This window comes from Scyliorhinus torazame, chromosome 3, assembly GCF_047496885.1.
Source record: "Scyliorhinus torazame isolate Kashiwa2021f chromosome 3, sScyTor2.1, whole genome shotgun sequence".
Taxonomy (NCBI): domain Eukaryota; kingdom Metazoa; phylum Chordata; class Chondrichthyes; order Carcharhiniformes; family Scyliorhinidae; genus Scyliorhinus; species Scyliorhinus torazame.
In genome coordinates, this window is record NC_092709.1 from 191,625,011 (window position 1) to 191,644,716 (window position 19,706).

General features: G+C 42.2%; 1 protein-coding gene across 4 annotated transcripts in view; it reads right to left on the reverse strand.

Annotated features, from left to right (window-relative positions):
- The window catches only part of atp8a1 (ATPase phospholipid transporting 8A1), a 508,819-nt gene that overhangs the window by 346,983 nt on the left and 142,130 nt on the right, over positions 1 to 19,706 (reverse strand). For 3 of the 4 annotated variants that reach the window (XM_072496671.1, XM_072496674.1, XM_072496672.1), the window contains exons 5-6: positions 19,600 to 19,645; positions 2,980 to 3,020 (exon numbers count right to left, since the gene is read on the reverse strand). In XM_072496671.1, the coding sequence (XP_072352772.1) occupies positions 2,980 to 3,020; positions 19,600 to 19,645 (87 nt within the window). Of the gene's footprint in view, positions 1 to 1,045; positions 1,250 to 2,979; positions 3,021 to 19,599; positions 19,646 to 19,706 lie in introns of all 4 variants that reach the window. The other variant, XM_072496670.1, reaches the window with a different exon arrangement.

The window sequence follows — 19,706 nt, forward strand, 5'->3', positions numbered from 1 at the left end:
TAGCTTTGACAATAATGAGCGGACCATTTTCTGGTCCATTAAATTTTCCATCTAAGCCGTGACGATTCTAACAGCCAGCAGGATGAGAAGATTTAGGCCAATGATTTCAGCCTGCACCAGTCTGGTCCTTGGTGTGATAACTTTCTGTTTAAATAGACAGAAGACCCCGAGAAGCATAATGCGACTGAGTTAAGGGTTAAATCCAGGTTACAAGAGGAATGTTATAACTCAGGAATGTGGGGGTTGGGCACCACTCAGTGTCATGAAATCCTATGGCGGAAGAAAAAAATTGAAGCTGCAACAATGCGATGATGCAAGTTAACAGCAGATAGTCCGAACACTTGTTTTGCTTTCAAATTTCTCTTCTCCATATGCCCTCCCCCTCCAAAGAGATTCTTCTTCCTATCCAGGTCAAGTACTTAACTAACTGATGTATGACTTCTACTGAAACCATTTACAGACATCATCAAAATCACGACAGTGAAGTATCATGCATCATCTTGCTGTGGCCATGATGGTGGATGAAACTGTCAGCATTTGTCATCATTACTTCACTGAAACCGACAGCAATTTTGGGAATTTGTGGCATCCACAGAATAATGTGGAAATCTAGAAGTTGCTGTCAGTGAGTTTATGCGTGGTGTAGGGATTATCACAGACTATCTCCCTTCCAATCATGAATGGATGAGAATTTCCATTGTAATGCTGTCAGTCTCGCTGGGAAACCTCTGGAGAAAATGTATTTGTTGAACGTGGTATAATTGGGTTTTAACAGCTTACTAACTTCATAATTACTGCTGAACGCCCCCTTACTGAAAATCTAATTTTACATTTGTGAACTGTCCCAATTTCTCCACAAGATGAAAAATACCACATTTTTAAAAAGTAGTTCTGAAAGTCTGTTAACTTTAATTTAGCTTCCATCTTTATATAGCCATATATTTATTCCTTTGTCTTAAAATCTTAATTACAAGTGAAGGATTTTAAATACTTTTAACTTCCTGGTTTGCTGGAGTGAATATGTCAAAAGTGATTAGCTGCTTACCTGCTTGCTGACATCAATGCTGCTGCATGTTAAAACAGCCCCTTCACTTGGTACCAGCTTTAAACTGTTGTCGGGAAAGCGGAGATTCACACCATGGAGAACACTGGATCTTTGTAGGCAGCTTTCTTCAAGGTGAGCAACAAACACCCTTGCTTCACCACCGACTGCAAAATGCAGGCCACTGCCTGATTTGCATGTGAACAACTCAATGGGGAAGAGATTTGAAATACTTAATAATCCAAGTAAAACTTAGCCTATTCTAGATGCGAGCTTTTCCTATCACCACCAATTTCAAATAGCCTGAACTATTCTCTATGATCAGAAAAATCTATAGACGGGGAACAATATTTCAGAACTCTCTGATTAACATATCAATAAAATTTAATTGTGTCTGCTTTATGATGCAGTCAAGTATGCAGCTTCAGGACAGATTTAAAACATTGCTGAGTTTAAAAATCACCAACAATATTGAGCCGGAGACTTATGCAGTGGTGCCACATAAGCATGTAATTCTTTCAAAAACACATTGCTGTACAACAAGTATTGTCATGAGCATGTTAACACATTCTGTACTTTTGGAAAGCTTGATAAATCTGATGTTGCAGAAATTGTACTTTTCCCTGAATAGATTTTGTTTCTTTAAAAATCTAGGTTTTCGAGCCTTACTGCATACAATGTTTAATCCCAATTGTTCCCACTAAACACAATTCCAATCATTTATATAACTTACTGAGGAAAGCTGGGTTGATGATCAATAAGGAAACAAAGGTTGTTTTTTTCTCTCCAAACATGTAAGCACAGATGATCACATCCTCCAATTAGGTTAGGCCAATTTTATAAATAGATGTACTCTAAAACCATTTCCAAAACACACACAAAGTGCAATACTAATCAAAAAGAAATTGCAAGTTTGTCATTAAATTCTCAGTTCATTGGCTAAGAAATCTTTTTCTGGTGCATGGCTTCACTTGTTATAATGTACCTTTCAATGACAATATTTACTTTAGGTTTTACAAAATACACTTTTATATCTGTTTTATTTTGGCTATTGACAAAGTGTGGAGTGTAACTAAAAGTTTTACATCATAGTATCCAATAGAAACACAATTTTAGCCTCAAAAATAATAAAGTGCTGATTCTGTTGCCTACTTTTGAATTAATTATCTATTCACCAGGATTTAATATGGATAATTAGATCATCTGTATTTACTGAAAACCATGACCAATATTTCACAGTAACTTCATTGCAGTCTTAATGTAAGCCTAGTTGTGACAATCAAGATTATTATATCCAGTATTTTACCGACTCAAGAAATGGAAAAATATTGTCTCCTCAACACAAACAAAATAAAATCAATGTACAAAACAACTGTGCCCATCATACAACCACAGTTATGCCTCATCTTCAATCACCAGTAATATTCTCTTCTACTCTGGTTATCTTGTCATCCCAATTTACTTCCCATCTTTTATCATAATGAAACTATCTAACGTTTTAGAAATTCCATCGGCTAAAGAGATTTGACATGTCAGTAATCTGCTTTGTAGAGTTCTTAAGAAACATGATAGAAACAACATGATAGGGGGGATTGCCAGGTATCTTTTACTCTGTGCTTTTTCTCGTCTCAGCTCACAAAGTATTTATCTATTTCGGTTTCATTCTTTTCAGTTAGGTAAACCAGAAGAGAGTAGATAATGGACTTTTTAAAAAATCTGTTCTGGTAAACTAACCAAAACAACACAGAAAAAATAAGCTGGCGGTATATTTCAATCAACCTATTAAATTGCTATAGGTTAGACAATTTTTCAGGTAACAGCATTGCATATCATCCATTAGCTTAGAATGTAGCAAGTACTGTTTGGTAGACAAATGATCAGCATGATAGTCCACTCGATACACATGTCTATCAATTATGATAAAACAAAATTCATACCTTTTCCCAATGGACAATTTCCCAAGCACGATTTCTCAGCACTACAGATAAAAGAGATTTTGGAGTTAAAAATGTTCCTCGGATTCTGAATCAGACTTGAGATAAGTTAAAGATAAAAATGAGACAGATGCTCCATTTATAATGCAAATTTTAACCATATTCAAAAGCTTCAAAAAGTAGGGTTGCAATCAAGATTGCAAAAACAAACTCTAATTCTGATAGAGCGGCTAAGTATACATTCGACTCTCAATATCATTATTAATTTTAGTATTCTAGAGCTCGACTATTAATGCAAACTATACATTCATCAAACCCTCCAAAAACATCTTGACTAACAAAAGTGAGAGAGAATGCTTGGAGGAAAAATAAATCAATGTGTCATATACTGGCCCGTAACTTCTGCAAAGTGGCAATCTCCAGCAGATTTCCACTCTCACCAGACTTACCCGTGTTGGGATTACTAAGTCCCTGTCTCGCCCAGGCAAAACTGGCACAACGATCCGAAGTTAGCAATTTAAATCGCTCCTGTCAGATAGTTCCCTGTCCAGCACAATTGTCCAGAGGAAGTTAATTCTTCTGGGCAATTGCTGGGTAAATCAGTTAGGGCATCATCTCATATTAAAACTGCACCTTTGACTGTGCAGCACTCTTTCAGGACTGATAAATAATAAAGATCAATATGTTTACCATTGTCACAAATTCTAATTCTACAGAGACGGAGGCCGAGAGGCGACCTGATAAAAGTTTATAAAATTATTAGAGGTATAGATAGGGTGAACAGTTGGAGGCTTTTTCCCAGGGCGAAATTGAAAATTACAAGGGGGCACAAGTTCAGGGTGAAGGGGGGAGGGGATAGGTTCAGTGGAGTTGTGTTTTTTTTTTTTACACAGAGGGTGGTGGTGGCCTGGAATGCACTGCCAAGTGAGGTGCATGAGGTAGATACGTTAGAGACCTTAAGACTTATCTGGATAGGCACATGAACAGACGGGGTATAGAAAGATACAGCTGGTTGGTCTAGATAGGACACGTGATCGGCACGGGCTTGGAGGATTGGGGGGCCTGCTCCTGTGCTGTATTGTTCTTTGTACACAGCAAACTAAGAGGGAAGGTGAAACATCAGTTTAAATTTATATACTTTACACAGAGGCTTGCAAATATATGGACTGGCCTGTTCAGGGAGGCAATAAGGACTGGACTTTGAGGAGTGCTGAAGCAAGCACGGAAATAAATGTTTGTTAAAGGTAGACGATGGGTATCGTGGGATGCTATTTCCTAGACACTGGGGATGTCCAGATGAACTTTAATAGCCTTTTCTGTTCCTATATGATAGCATGCTGTGAAGGATACCTTGTGCTTGAGAGTGTAAAACTGGTGTTCTTTCACACCTCAGACACTGGTTCAAATCCAGCGCAGAATGACTGGATGACTGTGTCCACTACCTGAAAAGGATTTTTTAATGCAAATTCGTACTACCCAATTTAAAACGAGATTCTTTTTTAAAAAAAGGCAGTGGTAGCAATATATTCTAATTGTGTAGGTAGAAATTGGATTCGTCCCAATCAGTCAATGCATTCAATTAAAAAAAAATTAAAACAAACAATCAAACAAACATCAGAAAACTGAAATACTGCACAAGACTTGAGCAGTCATAAGCCTGCTCCCACAGGTCATGGATTCATAACATAAACAGCTTTTAATTCAAAATAAATGACAATTAAATTTCATTCACAGACTACATGGTGATGTGGAACTGGAAAGTAGGAGATGTGTGGCCAAAATCATCTCACAACAAAACAAAGACAACAGAGGAGACTGCAACAACTACAGGGGCATCTCACTTGTGTCATGGACAAACATTAGCTAGGATCATACTTAAAAGACCCCATGAATTTGCAGAATGAGTGTACCTGGAAGCAAAATGCAGTTTCCGTGCCAGCAGATCTAAGTGAACATGATATTCTCCATGCTACAAGAAAATTCTAGGGAATGGGTATACTCCTTTATCTTACTTTTGCAGATCTTACGAAGGCATTTGACATTGTTAGCAGAGCAGGTCTCTCCAAGATTTTGAGAAAGAGTAGCTGTCAACCAAAGTTCCTCAGTCTCAACTGCTCCTTCCATGAGAACAGTCAACACATTGCACAGTTTGATGGCTCAATATCTGACAGTTTTGGAGTCAGGAACACAGCTGTGTCCTAGCCCCACTCTGTTTTGTATCTTCTTAGTGTTCCTGATCTTCTTCATCCCTACAGATATAGAAGGATGCGATGTGCACACTCAATCAGCCAGCAAGCTCTACAATCTATCCAAACTGAAAACGAAGACAAACGGCATATGGGATACATGCCTTTTTTTAGCAGAGGTATAGAATACAAGAGCAGGGAGATCATGCTAGAACTGTAAAAAATAAACCTAACTAGGTCACAACTGAGTTTTGCATGCAGTTCTATTCACCACATTATAGGAAGGATGTGATTGCACTGGAGAGAGCACAGAGGAGATTTACCAGGGTGCTGCATGAGCTAGAAGATTCGAGCTACAAGGAGAATTTGGATAGGCTAGGGCTGTTTTCCTTGGAGCAGCAACGGTTGAGAGGCGATCTGATAGAGCTGTATAAGATTATGACAGGCATAGATAGAGTAGATAGGAAGGCACTTTTTGCATTTGTAGAGGGGTCAATAATCAGGGGACATAATAAGGCAAGAGGTCGAAGGCCAAGAGGGGAGTTGTGCTGAAACTTTTTCATGCACAGGGTGGTAGCAATATGAAATTCACTGCCTTAAAGAATGGTTCAGTCAACATTTAAGTAGTAAGTACTAATAATCTTTATTATTGTCACAAGTTGGCTTACATTAACACTGCAATGACGTTACTGCGAAAATCCCCTAGTTGCCACACTCTTGCGCCTGTTCAGGTACACAGAGGGAGAATTCAGAATGTCCAATTCACCTAACAAGCACGTCTTTTGGGGGACATGTGGGAAGAAACAGGAGTACCCAGAAGAAACCCATGCAGACACAGGGAGAATGTGCAGACTCCGCACAGACAGTGACCCAAGCCAGGAATCGAACCTGGGACCCTGGTGCTGTGAAGCAACAATATTCACTTATGCTGCTATAACCTCCAGGACTATGGGCCAAGCTCTGAAAAATGGGATTAGTGTAGTCATATCTTTGTTGGCCAGCCTGGCACAATGGGCCGAATGTCCTCCTTCTGTGCTGTAAATGTTAATGTATCCATGAAAAGAAAAGAAACTCCCCTATAATGATGTTGTGCTAAGTCGCCTATATGGAAACTTATACAAGACTCATGGACTGCCTCTCCACGCCCATAGCTTATCCTCCCTGACTCTAAGCTTCAAGAAAATTGTAGTCACAGGACAAGGTGTTGCATCTCTATCACTGATCATAGAAAATAACACCTCACTGTAAGTAGTTAGAAAATTCTACCACTTTGGGTCCACAGTCATAGTCAATCATTCCTTCAATGCAGAACTTGACAAATGCATAAAGAAAGCACAGTAAGCAGTCTTACAACACCAGGTTAAAGTCCAACAGGTTTGTTTCAAATCGCAAGCTTTCGGAGCACTGCTCCTTGACCCGACATGGCCTGCTTTGGTAGATTGGGCACGTCCATAGGATGGAAGATGGTCACCTACCCAAGGACCTTCTGTGCGAAACATTGGACTGAGACACAGGAGTAGGACATTCGGCCCTTCGAGCCTGCCCCACTTTTCCATACCATTATGGCTAATCTGGTTCTGGTTTTAACTACACATTCCTGTCTGCTCCCCATAACACTGGACTCCCTCGTCTATCAAAATTTTTTCTAACTCATCCTTGAATAAATTCAATGATGAAGCCTCCACTGCTTTCTGGAAAAGTGATTTCTACATACTAGCAGCCTTCGGAGAGAAAATATTTCTCCCCACCTCAAATCTTAAAACGGATATCTCTTATTCCAAAACACGGAGATCTTTTATTCTAAACATGTGTCCTCTAGTTCTAGTCTTCCCCACAAAAGAGGAACCATTTTTCCAGTATCCATTCTATCAAGCCCCCTCAAGATCTCATATTTCAATAAGATTAGCACTCATTCTTTTAAACTCCAATGGATATCTTCTTCTTCGGTGATCACTCACTAACGAGTATGATTGTCCACCTGACAAACTCTGGTTCTGTGAGTTCTTTCATGGTTGATGAGCCCAATCCGAGAGCCACATCTTTGGCCGCACTCTTTGCAGGTGTTTCCAAGAGGTGGGATCAATCCTTGGATTCTAGATCGATGATATTCCTTTCTCGGCCTCCTCTTGCTGCCGGAAGCCCTCAAAGAATATGTCCTCCACTCAGGGGGCTCCTCCAAGTAGGTCTCTTTTGAGCAAGGGTCTCCCAGGTGTTGACGTCTATGTTGCATTTCTTGAGGTTAGCCTTGAGGGTGTCTTTGAAGCGCTTCCAACTCCAGTGGGCTGGCCATGTGCTTAGGATGCCAGAGTCCCAACTGCCAAAGCAATCTTCTTCACCCAGCTCAAGGAAGGCTCCCAATGGATATGGACACAACCTATTCAACTTTTCTTCATAAGGTAAGTGCTTCACTCCGGGAATGAATCGGAACCCCCCCCCCCCCCGAACTGCTTCAATTCTACTGTATCCTTTTTCAAATAATGAAACCAAAACTGTACACATTATTCCATATGTGGCCTCACTTTGGCCCTGTACAGCTGCAGTAAATTTCCTACTTTTATATTCCATTTCCCTTGCAATAAACACCAACATTAAAGTTGCCATCCTAATCACTTACCAGAGCCAGGTGACCAGTGGCCCACCCATGGCTTCAATTCATAGATGCTTGGATGCATGACACGAGGGCCCTAAACTTTGACTATCGCATCTGGGAGTCACTAGCTGGTACAAGAGGGAAAAGGCGACACGTCCTGTTGGCTGGTATGCACTATCACAATGACCAATGGCTACTGCAGCTTGTCAACAGGCACAATGCTGAAAACAGCAACCTACAACATCACTTGGCGGATTCATTTACAGCACTTGTGCCGCAACCTACCTCTAAAGAATTGGCCTTCACAGCTATCAGCAAAGGTGCTCCAAGTGAAGACCCATGAATTATTTGCCACTTGTCCATCATTCCTCATAGATAGAAAATGGCAACACAACCAACTCACAGCATACCACTATTATCCCTTCCTAGCTCAGCATCTATATTTATTACCCTCATGAATTGCTAATATATTTTGAACCCAATAAAAAAATTGGTTGATAAATCAAAGGAGCAGTAATTAGTTTGTGTAACAGCTTACTAAAGTAAAATGCTACTGGGGAATGTTTGGCTTGCAAGAGATTCTAAAATACTGACAATCCTGTAAAAAGCTCGAGAGTTTTCCCTACCCTCGCTGACTTTATTTTTCTTTCAATGGTACCACGCACCAATTAAGGTGAACATTAGCAGTTTTAGAATGGCAATGTTTTTCAATAGTTTTGCATTTAGGATCTACTGGTCAAGCACTCCCAGTTCAGGGCAGTGTGGGTTACCTTCAAGGCACCAAAAATTCTAAGCCAAGGGGGACATTCCATTCTACATCTACGTGAACATTCTATTCCTTGCACCAACTAATATTATACTCTCTTTAGAGTACCAGCTGGTACCAATTAGATAAAAATTGTGAGCAATGCCACACAGTAGAGCCAAGATGAAAATCTTCAAACTTGTGTCACAAAGGTCCATTACCACCAGCAATGATAAAGGACAACTGTGGGCTGGATTGGAATACAGGTTTACGTTGTGCCAGCCAAGGGTCTTTTTATTTTTCATTTAAGAAGTAATCACTGATTAAAACAGAGATGAGGAGGAATTTCTTCAGCCAGAGGGTGATGAATCTGTGGAACTCTTTACCGCAGAAGGCTGTGGTGGCCAAATCACTGAGTGTCTCTAAAACAGAGAAACAGTTTCTTGATTAATAAGGGGATCAGGGGCTATGGGGAGAAGGCAGGAGAATGGGAATGAGAACAATATCAGCCATGATCGAATGGCGGAGCAGACTCGATGGGCCGATTGGCCTAATTCTGCTTTTATGTCTTATGGTTTTATGATGCAATGAAACTACCATTTCACACTCAACTGTTAACTAAATTGCAACATTGTTTTACAAGACACTTTAACAATGTTACAAGATAGAGGCGGCACGGTGGCACAGTGGCAAGCTCTGCTGCCTCACAGCGCTGATGACCCAGGTTCAAGCCCCACCCTGGGTCACTGCCCATGTCTGCGTGGATCTCACCCCCACAACTCAAAGATGTGTAGAGTAGGTGGATTGGCCACGCTAAAATTGCCCCTTAGTTACACGATTACAATGTACTACTGACGTAATATAAAGAATCTGAAGCCAATTTCACAACAACCATTGCTAATTATCTGCAGAAACAACAAAGTATATTGAGACCAGTTAAGTTTTGTAACTATTTTGTTTTTTGACAATAATACTAATTAAGTCCATATTGAGTCAGATAATATGAAAAAAACCAGAACATGCTCAAAACAACCAGGAGGTCTGGCAGTATCTGCAGAGAGGGAACATTTTAAGTCCACATGACTTCTTCAGAGTAAAGAGAGGAGAATGTGATGGATTATATACTGTATAAGGGGCGGAGCAGCTTGGGCAGAGTAGAATGTCAGTGATAGGTGGGAGCTTGCGGCAAAAATATGTAGGGCAGGGGACAGAGGAAGCACTAATGGCTAATAGTGCGAAGGGCTATAGAAGGTGCTGATGGTCTCAAAGGTAAGATAGCAGAATGTGTTATTGGTGTGTGTGTGTGTGTGTGTGTGCGTGCGTGCGTGCGCGCGTGGTCTTTCTTTTTCTCTTTCTAGCTCTGAAGATGGGTTATACAGACTTGAAATGTAAACTCTATTTCCCTCTCCACACATGCTGCCAGACCTGCTGGGTTTTTCCAGCATTTTACGTTTTCATTTCAGAATTCCAGCTTCCGCAGTATTTTGTGTTAATTGAGTCAGCTAAACCTAGCTGCGGTGGAAGTAATATTCGGTTTCAGCACCAGAGATTTAAGGAAAGAGAATCAAGAATCTCCAAACTTTCCCATTATTGATATGAATTACTTGGAAACTGCAGAAATGAAGAGAAATCAAAGTCCAGCCAGTTTATCTTCCACCATCTTGGTAATTGGCAGAGATAATGATAACGGAGTTGTTGACTATGCATAGAAACTGATCAATGTCAAATAATCGACAACAGGCCCAGACATGATGCAAGGAAAACCCTAGAACTATCGATCCATTGGATGCCACTGAAATACATTTTTAGCAGGCTTGTTACCAGGGCACTGAGAGGCTGTTTCCTCAACTCAAGATGAGGGGACCACCATTAAGATTGAGCAGAGGAGGGTTCTCTAAAAGGAGGGTTATGGCTCTTTGGAATTCTACCACAGAGCAGTGGGTGTTCAGTCAATGAATATATTTGGGAGAGATAGTTGACTTTTGAGCACGAAAGGAATCTCAGCGTTTGGGAATATTGTAGGAAAGTGGAATCGAGGCAGATAATCAGCCAAGATTGTACTGAATAGGAGTTCACTTAAAGGGATGTATGACTTACTCCTGCTGTTATCTTTTGTCGCCCGATCTTCACAATTGTGTTTACACTTATGCCTCTAAATACTCATATTTTGTGGGTGGTGGGTGGGGGTTTGGGGGGGGGGGGGGGGGGTGTTTCGGGAACAAGTGCTCTCTCATTTGCATCCGAGTGACTCAATATTAACCGCTTCCACCTTTGCCCTGGAGAATCTGTTCCTTAACATTTGATCATCAAAATGTTTCTGCAGGTTAGTTTTTTTAATTCTTTAATTGGACGTGTGCAGCACTGCCAAGGCCAGCATTTGTTATGCATCCCTAATTGAACTAGAGATGGTGGTGGGGAGCTGTCTTCTTGAACTGCTGCAATCCACTGGGTGTAGGTACACCCAGCGTTGTTAGGAAGAGAGTTCCTGGATTTTGATCCCACGACAGTGAAAGAAAAGTGATATAGTTCCAAGCCAGGATGTTGTGGAGCTTGAGAGGAAATTCCAGGTGATGTGGTGTTCAAATGCATCTGCTGTGCTTGTCCTTCGAGGTGACAGAGGTCACAAGTTTGGGAGTTGTTATCCAAGGAGCCTTAGTGAGTTGCTGCAGGTGCATATTGTATATAATGCACATTGCTGCCACTGTGCATCAGTGGTGGTGAGAGTCAGTCAATGTTTCAGTTGGTGGGTGAGTTGCTGATCAAGTGGACTGCTTTGCTCTGTCTGGTAACAGGATGTGTGTGCTGTTGTAGCTGCATTCATCCAGGCAAGTGGCGAGCATTCCATCACACCCCTGACTTATGTCTTGCAGATGATTGAAAGGCACATGTGGTTTGTATATTGGGGAGGGGGGGGGGGGGATAGTTTGATTCTCTCTTGCTGAACTTGATCATTGCTTGGCACTTGCATGCCACAAATGCCACTTGCCATTTATCAGCCCAAACGTGAATATCTTCCAGAGGTTGCAGCATTTTGTCATGGGCTGCTTCAATATTTGAAGAATTGTCCAATCATCATCAGCCAACATCTCCCCTTCTCACTTCATGATGAAGGAAAGATCATTGATGAAGCAGCTGAAGATGGTTGGGTTGGGCCTAGGATACTACCCTGAGGAACTCCTGCAGTGATGTCCTTGGACTCAGATGATTGACGTTCTCCAACAACCACAGCCTTCGTGTTGTGGAGAGTTTCCCTCAATCTGTGTTTAATTCAATTTTGCTTGGTCACCTTGATGCCACACACAATAAAACGCTGCATTGAATTCAAGGGCAGTTACTCTCACCTCATTTCCTGAGTTCAGCTCCTTTGCCCATGTTTGGACCAAGGCTGTAATAAGCTCAGGAGAGAGTAGCCCTGGCGGAACTCATGAGCATCAGTGAGCAGGGTTGCTGAGTCAGTGGTGCTTGATGGCACTGTTGATGATATATTTCATCACTTTTCTGATGATAGAGAGAAGACTGATGGAGCAATAATTGGCATGGTTGAATTTATCTGGTTTGTTGAGGACAGGGCCGATCTAGACAATTTTCTACATTATTGGGTAGATGCCAGTGTTGCAAGTGTACTGGACAACTTGGCTAGGTGTGTTTTCTGCAGCACAAATCTTCAGTACTGTTGCCGGTTTGTTATCAAGGTCCATAGCCTTAGCTGTTTCCAATGCTTATACCGTTTCTTCATATCTCATTGAGTGAATCAATAGGCTGAAGACTGGCATCCGAGATCACGGAGAAAGAACATAGAACATAGAACGATACAGCGCAGTACAGGCCCTTCGGCCCACGATGTTGCACCGAAACAAAAGCCATCTAACCTACACTATGCCATTATCATCCATATGTTTATCCAATAAACTTTTAAATGCCCTCAATGTTGGCGAGTTCACTACTGTTGCAGGTAGGGCATTCCACGGCCTCACTACTCTTTGCGTAAAGAACCTACCTCTGACCTCTGTCCTATATCTATTACCCCCCAGTTTAAAGCTATGCCCCCTCGTGCCAGCCATTTCCATCCGCGGGAGAAGGCTCTCACTGTCCACCCTATCTAACCCCCTGATCATTTTGTATGCCTCTATTAAGTCTCCTCTTAACCTTCTTCTCTCCAACGAAAACAACCTCAAGTCCATCAGCCTTTCCTCATAATATTTTCCCTCCATACCAGGCAACATCCTGGTAAATCTCCTCTGCACCCGCTCCAAAGCCTCCACGTCCTTCCTATAATGCGGTGACCAGAACTGTACGCAATACTCCAAATGCGGCCGTACCAGAGTTCTGTACAGCTGCAACATGACCTCCCGACTCCGGAACTCAATCCCTCTACCAATAAAGGCCAACACTCCATAGGCCTTCTTCACAACCCTATCAACCTGGGTGGCAACTTTCAGGGATCTATGTACATGGACACCTAGATCCCTCTGCTCATCCACACTTTCAAGAACTTTACCATTAGCCAAATATTCCACATTCCTGTTATTCCTTCCAAAGTGAATCACCTCATACTTCTCTACATTAAACTCCATTTGCCACCTCTCAGCCCAGCTCTGCAGCTTATCTATATCCCTCTGTAACCTGCTACATCCTTCCACACTGTCGACAACACCACCGACTTTAGTATCGTCTGCAAATTTACTCACCCACCCTTCTGCGCCTTCCTCTAGGTCATTGATAAAAATGACAAACAGCAACGGCCCCAGAACAGATCCTTGTGGTACGCCACTTGTAACTGAACTCCATTCTGAACATTTCCCATCAACCACCACCCTCTGTCTTCTTTCAGCTAGCCAATTTCTGATCCAAATCTCTAAATCTCCCTCAAACCCCAGCCTCCGTATTTTCTGCAATAGCCTACCGTGGGGAACCTTATCAAACGCTTTACTGAAATCCATATACACCACATCAACTGCTCTACCCTCGACTACCTGTTCAGTCACCTTCTCGAAGAACTCAATAAGGTTTGTGAGGCATGACCTACCCTTCACAAAGCCATGCTGACTATCCCTGATCATATTATTCCTATCTAGATGATTATAAATCTTGTCTCTTACAATCCCCTCCAAGACTTTACCCACTACAGACGTGAGGCTCACCGGTCTATAGTTGCCGGGGTTGTCTCTGCTCCCCTTTTTGAACAAAGGGACCACATTTGCTATGCTCCAGTCCTCTGGCACTATTCCTGTAGCCAATGATGACATAAAAATCAAAGCCAAAGGTCCAGCAATCTCTTCCCTGGCCTCCCAGAGAATCCTAGGATAAATCCCATCAGGCCCCGGGGACTTATCTATTTTCAGCCTGTCCAGAATTGCCAACACCTCTTCCCTACGTACCTCAATGCCATCTATTCTAATAGCCTGGGTCTCAACATTCTCCGCCACAACATTATCTTTTTCCTGAGTGAATACTGACGAAAAATATTCATTTAGTATCTCTCCTATCTCTTCAGACTCCACACACAACTTCCCATCCCTGTCCTTGACTGGTCCTACTCTTTCCCTAGTCATTCGCTTATTCCTGACATACCTATAGAAAGCTTTTGGGTTTTCCTTGATCCTACCTGCCAAATACTTCTCATGTCCCCTCCTTGCTCGTCTTAGCTCTCTCTTTAGATCCTTCCTCGCTACCTTGTAACTATCCATCGCCCCAACTGAAACTTCACACCTCATCTTCACATAGGCCTCCTTCTTCCTCTTAACAAGAGATTCCACTTTTTTGGTAAACCACGGTTCCCTCGCTCTACGCCTTCCTCCCTGCCTGACCGGTACATACTTATCAAGAACACGCAGTAGCTGATCCTTGAACAAACTCCACTTATCCAGTGTGCCCAACACTTGCAGCCAACTTCTCCACCTTATCCCCCCAAGTCACGTCTAATGGCATCATAATTGCCCTTCCCCCAGCTATAACTCTTGCCCTGCGGTGTATACTTATCCCTTTCCATCATTAACGTAAACGTCACCGAATTGTGATCACTGTCCCCAAAGTGCTCTCCTACCTCCAAATCCAACACCTGGCCTGGTTAATTACCCAAAACCAAATCCAACGTGGCCTCGCCTCTTGTTGGCCTGTCAACATATTGTGTCAGGAAACCCTCCTGCACACACTGTACAAAAAACGACCCATCTAATGTACTCTAACTATATCTTTTCCAGTCAATATTTGGAAAGTTAGTCTCCCATAATAACTACCCTGTTACTTTCGCTCTTATCCAAGATCATCCTCGCCATCCTTTCCTCTACATCCCTAGAACTATTTGGAGGCCTATAGAAAACTCCCAACAGGGTGACCTCTCCTTTCCTGTTTCTAACCTCAGCCCATACTACCTCAGAAGTTGGCCAAGATGGATCATCCGCTCAGCACTTCTGGCTGAAGTTGGTTGTAAAGTTGACCATCCACCCCCCCCAACCAGTCAGTTGGTTATTTATCCACCACCATTAATGGGTGGATAGCAGGGTTCTGATCTGATCCATTTGTTGTGTGATCACTTAGTAATGACTATTGCATGCTGCTTCTGCTATCTGGCGTGCAAGTAGTCCTGTGTTCCAGCTGGACTAAGTTGACAACCCATTTTTAAGTATGCCTGATGCTGCTCTTGGCATGCTCTCCTGCAACCTTCATTGAACTAGGGTTGATCACTTGGCTTTATGGCAATGGCAGAGTGGGGGAGATGCCAGGTCATGAGGTGATAGGCTGTGGTTGAGTACAATTCTGCTGCTACTAATGACACACCACACCTATTATGTTGAAGTTACCCCTCTTTAAATGAAGACCGTGTCCTCTGGCTGTTCTGGATAAGGTGAAATAATTTGTCTAGATTACTATTCCTTTTAGCATCTTAAAAATGATTTGGGTCAAATAAGGAGCATCTTTAATCAAGTTCCAATCATGGTTACTGTTTTAGTGAAGCAGTAAAAAAGGTTGGATTAAATGGCAACATTTCTGTAATTACTATCAGAAAAGCAGCATGGCATCAACGGAGTTACAGTAACACACATTGAGAAAAGACTAAAGCAAAAAACTGAAGTGCTAGAAATCTTAAATAATCAAAGAAAGTCTAGCAATATCGATAGAGAGAGAAATGGAGTTAATGGCTGGATTGCCACCGAGTAGGGATGACTCAGCAGCCCTTTAAAAATGGTGGGCGGATCATAATTCCAGGATTCCCGACACATACGTTCTTCAGGAGTGCCTTTAAAGGGTGAGAGCTTGATTGGACTGCAGGCCTTCACCTGGCGCTCCCTACCTAGCCCACTCCATGACAGAGATAAACACGTCAAGCCAGGTGTTTAAGGTGATATGAACCACACGAGGGAACTTCCTGAATGGTGACTGTAAAAGGTCCTTCTCATATCCACGTCAAGGTATGCCACCTCCCCACCCCCGATGATCCCTCATGCCCCCTAAGCCAAGTCTCACTATGCATTCTGACTGATTGCCCAGAATTTAATTTCTATGTTGAAACAGGGGAAACTTGGTTGGTTCACAGCTCTCTGACCTCAGCAGTTTATTGCACTATATTTATTTTCATAAGGTTAAGAGGTTTCAAGTGCTTGCAGTTTCTGTTATTGATACTTCAAATGATCTGGATGATTGAAATTATTAGGCTGCAGTGAAAGGACTTTTTTAACATGTGGAACTATCTGAATAAAATACTTTAAAAATTTTTTTTTTTTTTTTTTTTCTTTTTATACAGCTTTTATTTTATACAACCTATTGTCACAAGGTTCATTAGTTCTATAAATTATATAGTGGGTCAGTGGATATGGAAAGTCATAGTGTGCCATAGGGGCATGAGAGGGGTGGCCAGCTTGGCCTAGGAGATCGGGTGGACGTGGCAAGGAGGTATTGTTAGGCATGGGGGGGGGGGGGGGGGGTATGAGGGACCATGGTGGTGGTGAGTGTCAGGGCTTTATATAGGGGCATGTGGCAAGTTGAGTAGGGCATCAAAAGAGTGGGGGGTCTGAAGGGGTGACTGCTGGAGGGCCATTTTAACTGGCCCACTTTGGCACCAGACAGCTTCTCTGGGTTTTGCTGACCAGCTGAAGCCCATACCCACCTACTGCAATGAAGATCCCGCCTTTGCAAACACTTTCGCCAGAGGGAGGCGGGCTAAGCCATACCAGGAATTTTCCCAACTCCCGTTGCCCATCTCGGAAATCCAGGCCAAGGTGTAAACTTGTGACCTGAAGAATATTCTAACCAGGTCCGGATGAAAGATCATGATCTGAAATGTTAATTTTCTCTCTCTCTTGTTACAGACAGGAAGGGCATTCATTTAAACAGCACCAGTTTCTCCTCTTTCCACCCCTCCATAAACAAAATTTTGTTTTGCTGTGTTTCGCTCTTTACAAGTGGTGGCATATTTCCCAACCCCCCGCTGTTAATATTGTCTCATTTTCTATTATTAATCCCAAAGCAAACTCGAGATAGGATGAACTTAAAGGGTTGGTTTATTTTTACACAGCTAAAACGTGAATGGAGGGGAGGGGGAGGGGGGGGGGGGGGAAAGAGTCTGTTTGCAATGTCAGTTCCAAACTCAATAAAAAGAGACGGATAGAAGAAAGAAGGTTTTACAATAGAGACCATAGAGAAAATAAACCTTGGTTCACATGAGTTCCAGAGTCTAGAATCAAAGTCAAATTAGGTATTCCTTCACAGACATCAGTGGGCTGCAAACTGATGCTGGATAATTTACTATTCAAAGGAGCGTACGAATGAGGAGCAGAAGTAGGCAATTCAGCCCCTTGAGCCTGCTGTGCCATTCAATCAGATTGTGGCTGATCTCTTGCTGGTCTCAAATCCACCTCTTACCTGTTCCCCACATCCCTTTAACCAGTTTATCAGAAATATATCTGTTTCCTTCTTGAAACCATTTACTGACTCAGACGCCACCGCACTATGGAGCAGCAAGTTCCTCATCTCAGTTCTAAATCTACCGTCTCTCAACCTATATCAGTGGCATCTCATTCTAAATTGCCCCACATGGGGGAACATTTGATCCATGTCTACATTATCAATCCCTTTCAATATTTTATATACCTCGATCAGATCCCCTCTCATCCTTCTAAATTCCAGTGAGTATAAGCCCAACTGTTTAATCTTTCTGGATACTTCTACCCTTTCATCCCCGGAATCGGTCAATCCGGTGAAACCCCTCTGAATTGTCTCCAATGCCACCATATCTTTCCTCAAATAAGGAGACCAAAACTGACAATATTCCAGATGTGGTCTCACCAGCACCCAATACAATTACAATATTTCTCTATTTTTAAACCCGTCCTTTTGCACTACACGCTAACATACCAAATTTGAGATACATGAACAAAGACACCCAGTTCCCGCTCCCCAGACGCATCTTGAATCTGCTTTCCATTTAGATAATAATTTGACTTTCTATTTTTTCGTCCAAAATGGATAACCTCACACTTATCCACACTAAACATCCATCTGCCAAATTTTGGCCAACTCTCTCTCTCCTAGCCTATCTATACTTGTCTGTAAAATCTTCACTCCTCTTCACTGCCTGCTTGCCCACCTATTTTAGTAACATCCTCAAATTTTGCTATGTTACACACTGTCCCTGCTTGCAGATTATTTACATAGATTGTAGGTGGACTGACTCCTGCGGCACAAGTGGTCTTGACTTCACACACCAAGATAGGCATGCAGCAGTGAATCAATCTTCTAGATGATGGTGCGGAATTGCCAGCAGAAGCAGTGTACATGTGGGCCAGTATTCCACCTGGATAGAGGTCCTTGTAGAGGTCCACTGCTAGTTAGATGGTAAACAGAAGACTGCATTTTTCAGTTCAGCAAGGTTATACTTGTTCCACATGCCAGAGGTTCATGTCACATGGCTCCCACCTCGCCACCATCTTTAATAAAGTATGTGTATCCATCATCTGGATTCCAAACACAAAGTGTCTCAGCCATCAAGAAATAAAGGGAAGGTTGCGGGGCATTTGTCTTAGCAGATCCATCTCCTTCTGACCAGCCTGAATTATGAAATGCAGATGGTCTTTGTATAGCTCTCTTTGAAGTTGGGTTATACAGCCAGGGCGTGTTGTTAGTGGCACCTCAGGGATAACGAAGTGAGTTTTCCAAAACTGCCATGTAGTTTTTCAGGGTCAAGGACAGACATAGGTTCAGTCATTTTAAAGGTTTTTGTTCAGTTTTAAATTTTTAGAAATAGCAATAAGCATACCTAGATGAATGAGAGACAACCTCATTGGACATATAGGATTCTCATGACGATTGACAAGGTAGATGTTGAGATGTCGCTTCCCCTAGTGGGGCAGTCTAGGACTGAAGGGCATAATCTCGGAATAAGGAGTCGCCCACTTTAGACAGAGATGTGGAGGAATATCTTCTCTCAAGCGGGTAGTGAATCTGTGGAATTCTTTACTGCAAAAGGCTGTTGTTGCTGGGTCATTAAATACGTTCAATGCTGCTAAAGGCAGATTTTTAATCAGTAAGGGAGTCATGATTTGTGGGCGAAAGGCAGAAAGTAGAGTTGAGGATTATCATTGATCAGTCATGATCTCATTGAATGGCAGAGCAGACTCCACAGAACCGTAGGATTGACCCATAGAATCCCGACAGTGTAGGAGACCATTCAGCCCATTGAGTCTGCACAGACCCGCTGAAAGAGCCTCCTACCTAGGTCCACATTCACACACCCTGTTCCATAGCCCCACCTAACCTGCACATCCCTGGACACCAAGGGGCAATTTTATCATGGCCAATCCACCTAACCTGCACATCTTTGGATTTGATGGGCCAAATGGCCTACTTCTGATCTTACATCTTATGATCTATAGATATTTGACAAAAATATAGTGTGAGGCCTTACTCCCTCATATTCTGCAGATCTGCTGAGTATTTTACGATAAAACAATTTGTATTCCAATATGAACATTGCCATATACTTATTGTAAATCCCTGCAGGATTTGAAAAATGACTCAAATATTTAATTGAGAAGGCGTCATTTAACTTTTTCCTCCGTTTTATCTAGTAACTTAAAAGTAACATATTTTAACATAAATGTTCCTACCTTGTGCTTTTTTCTTATTTACTCCACTATCAGCATTATGTCTTTTCTGTGAAAGAAAAGCAAATAAGTTGGTTAGACGATTTATCCATCGTGTAAATGTGTGGATC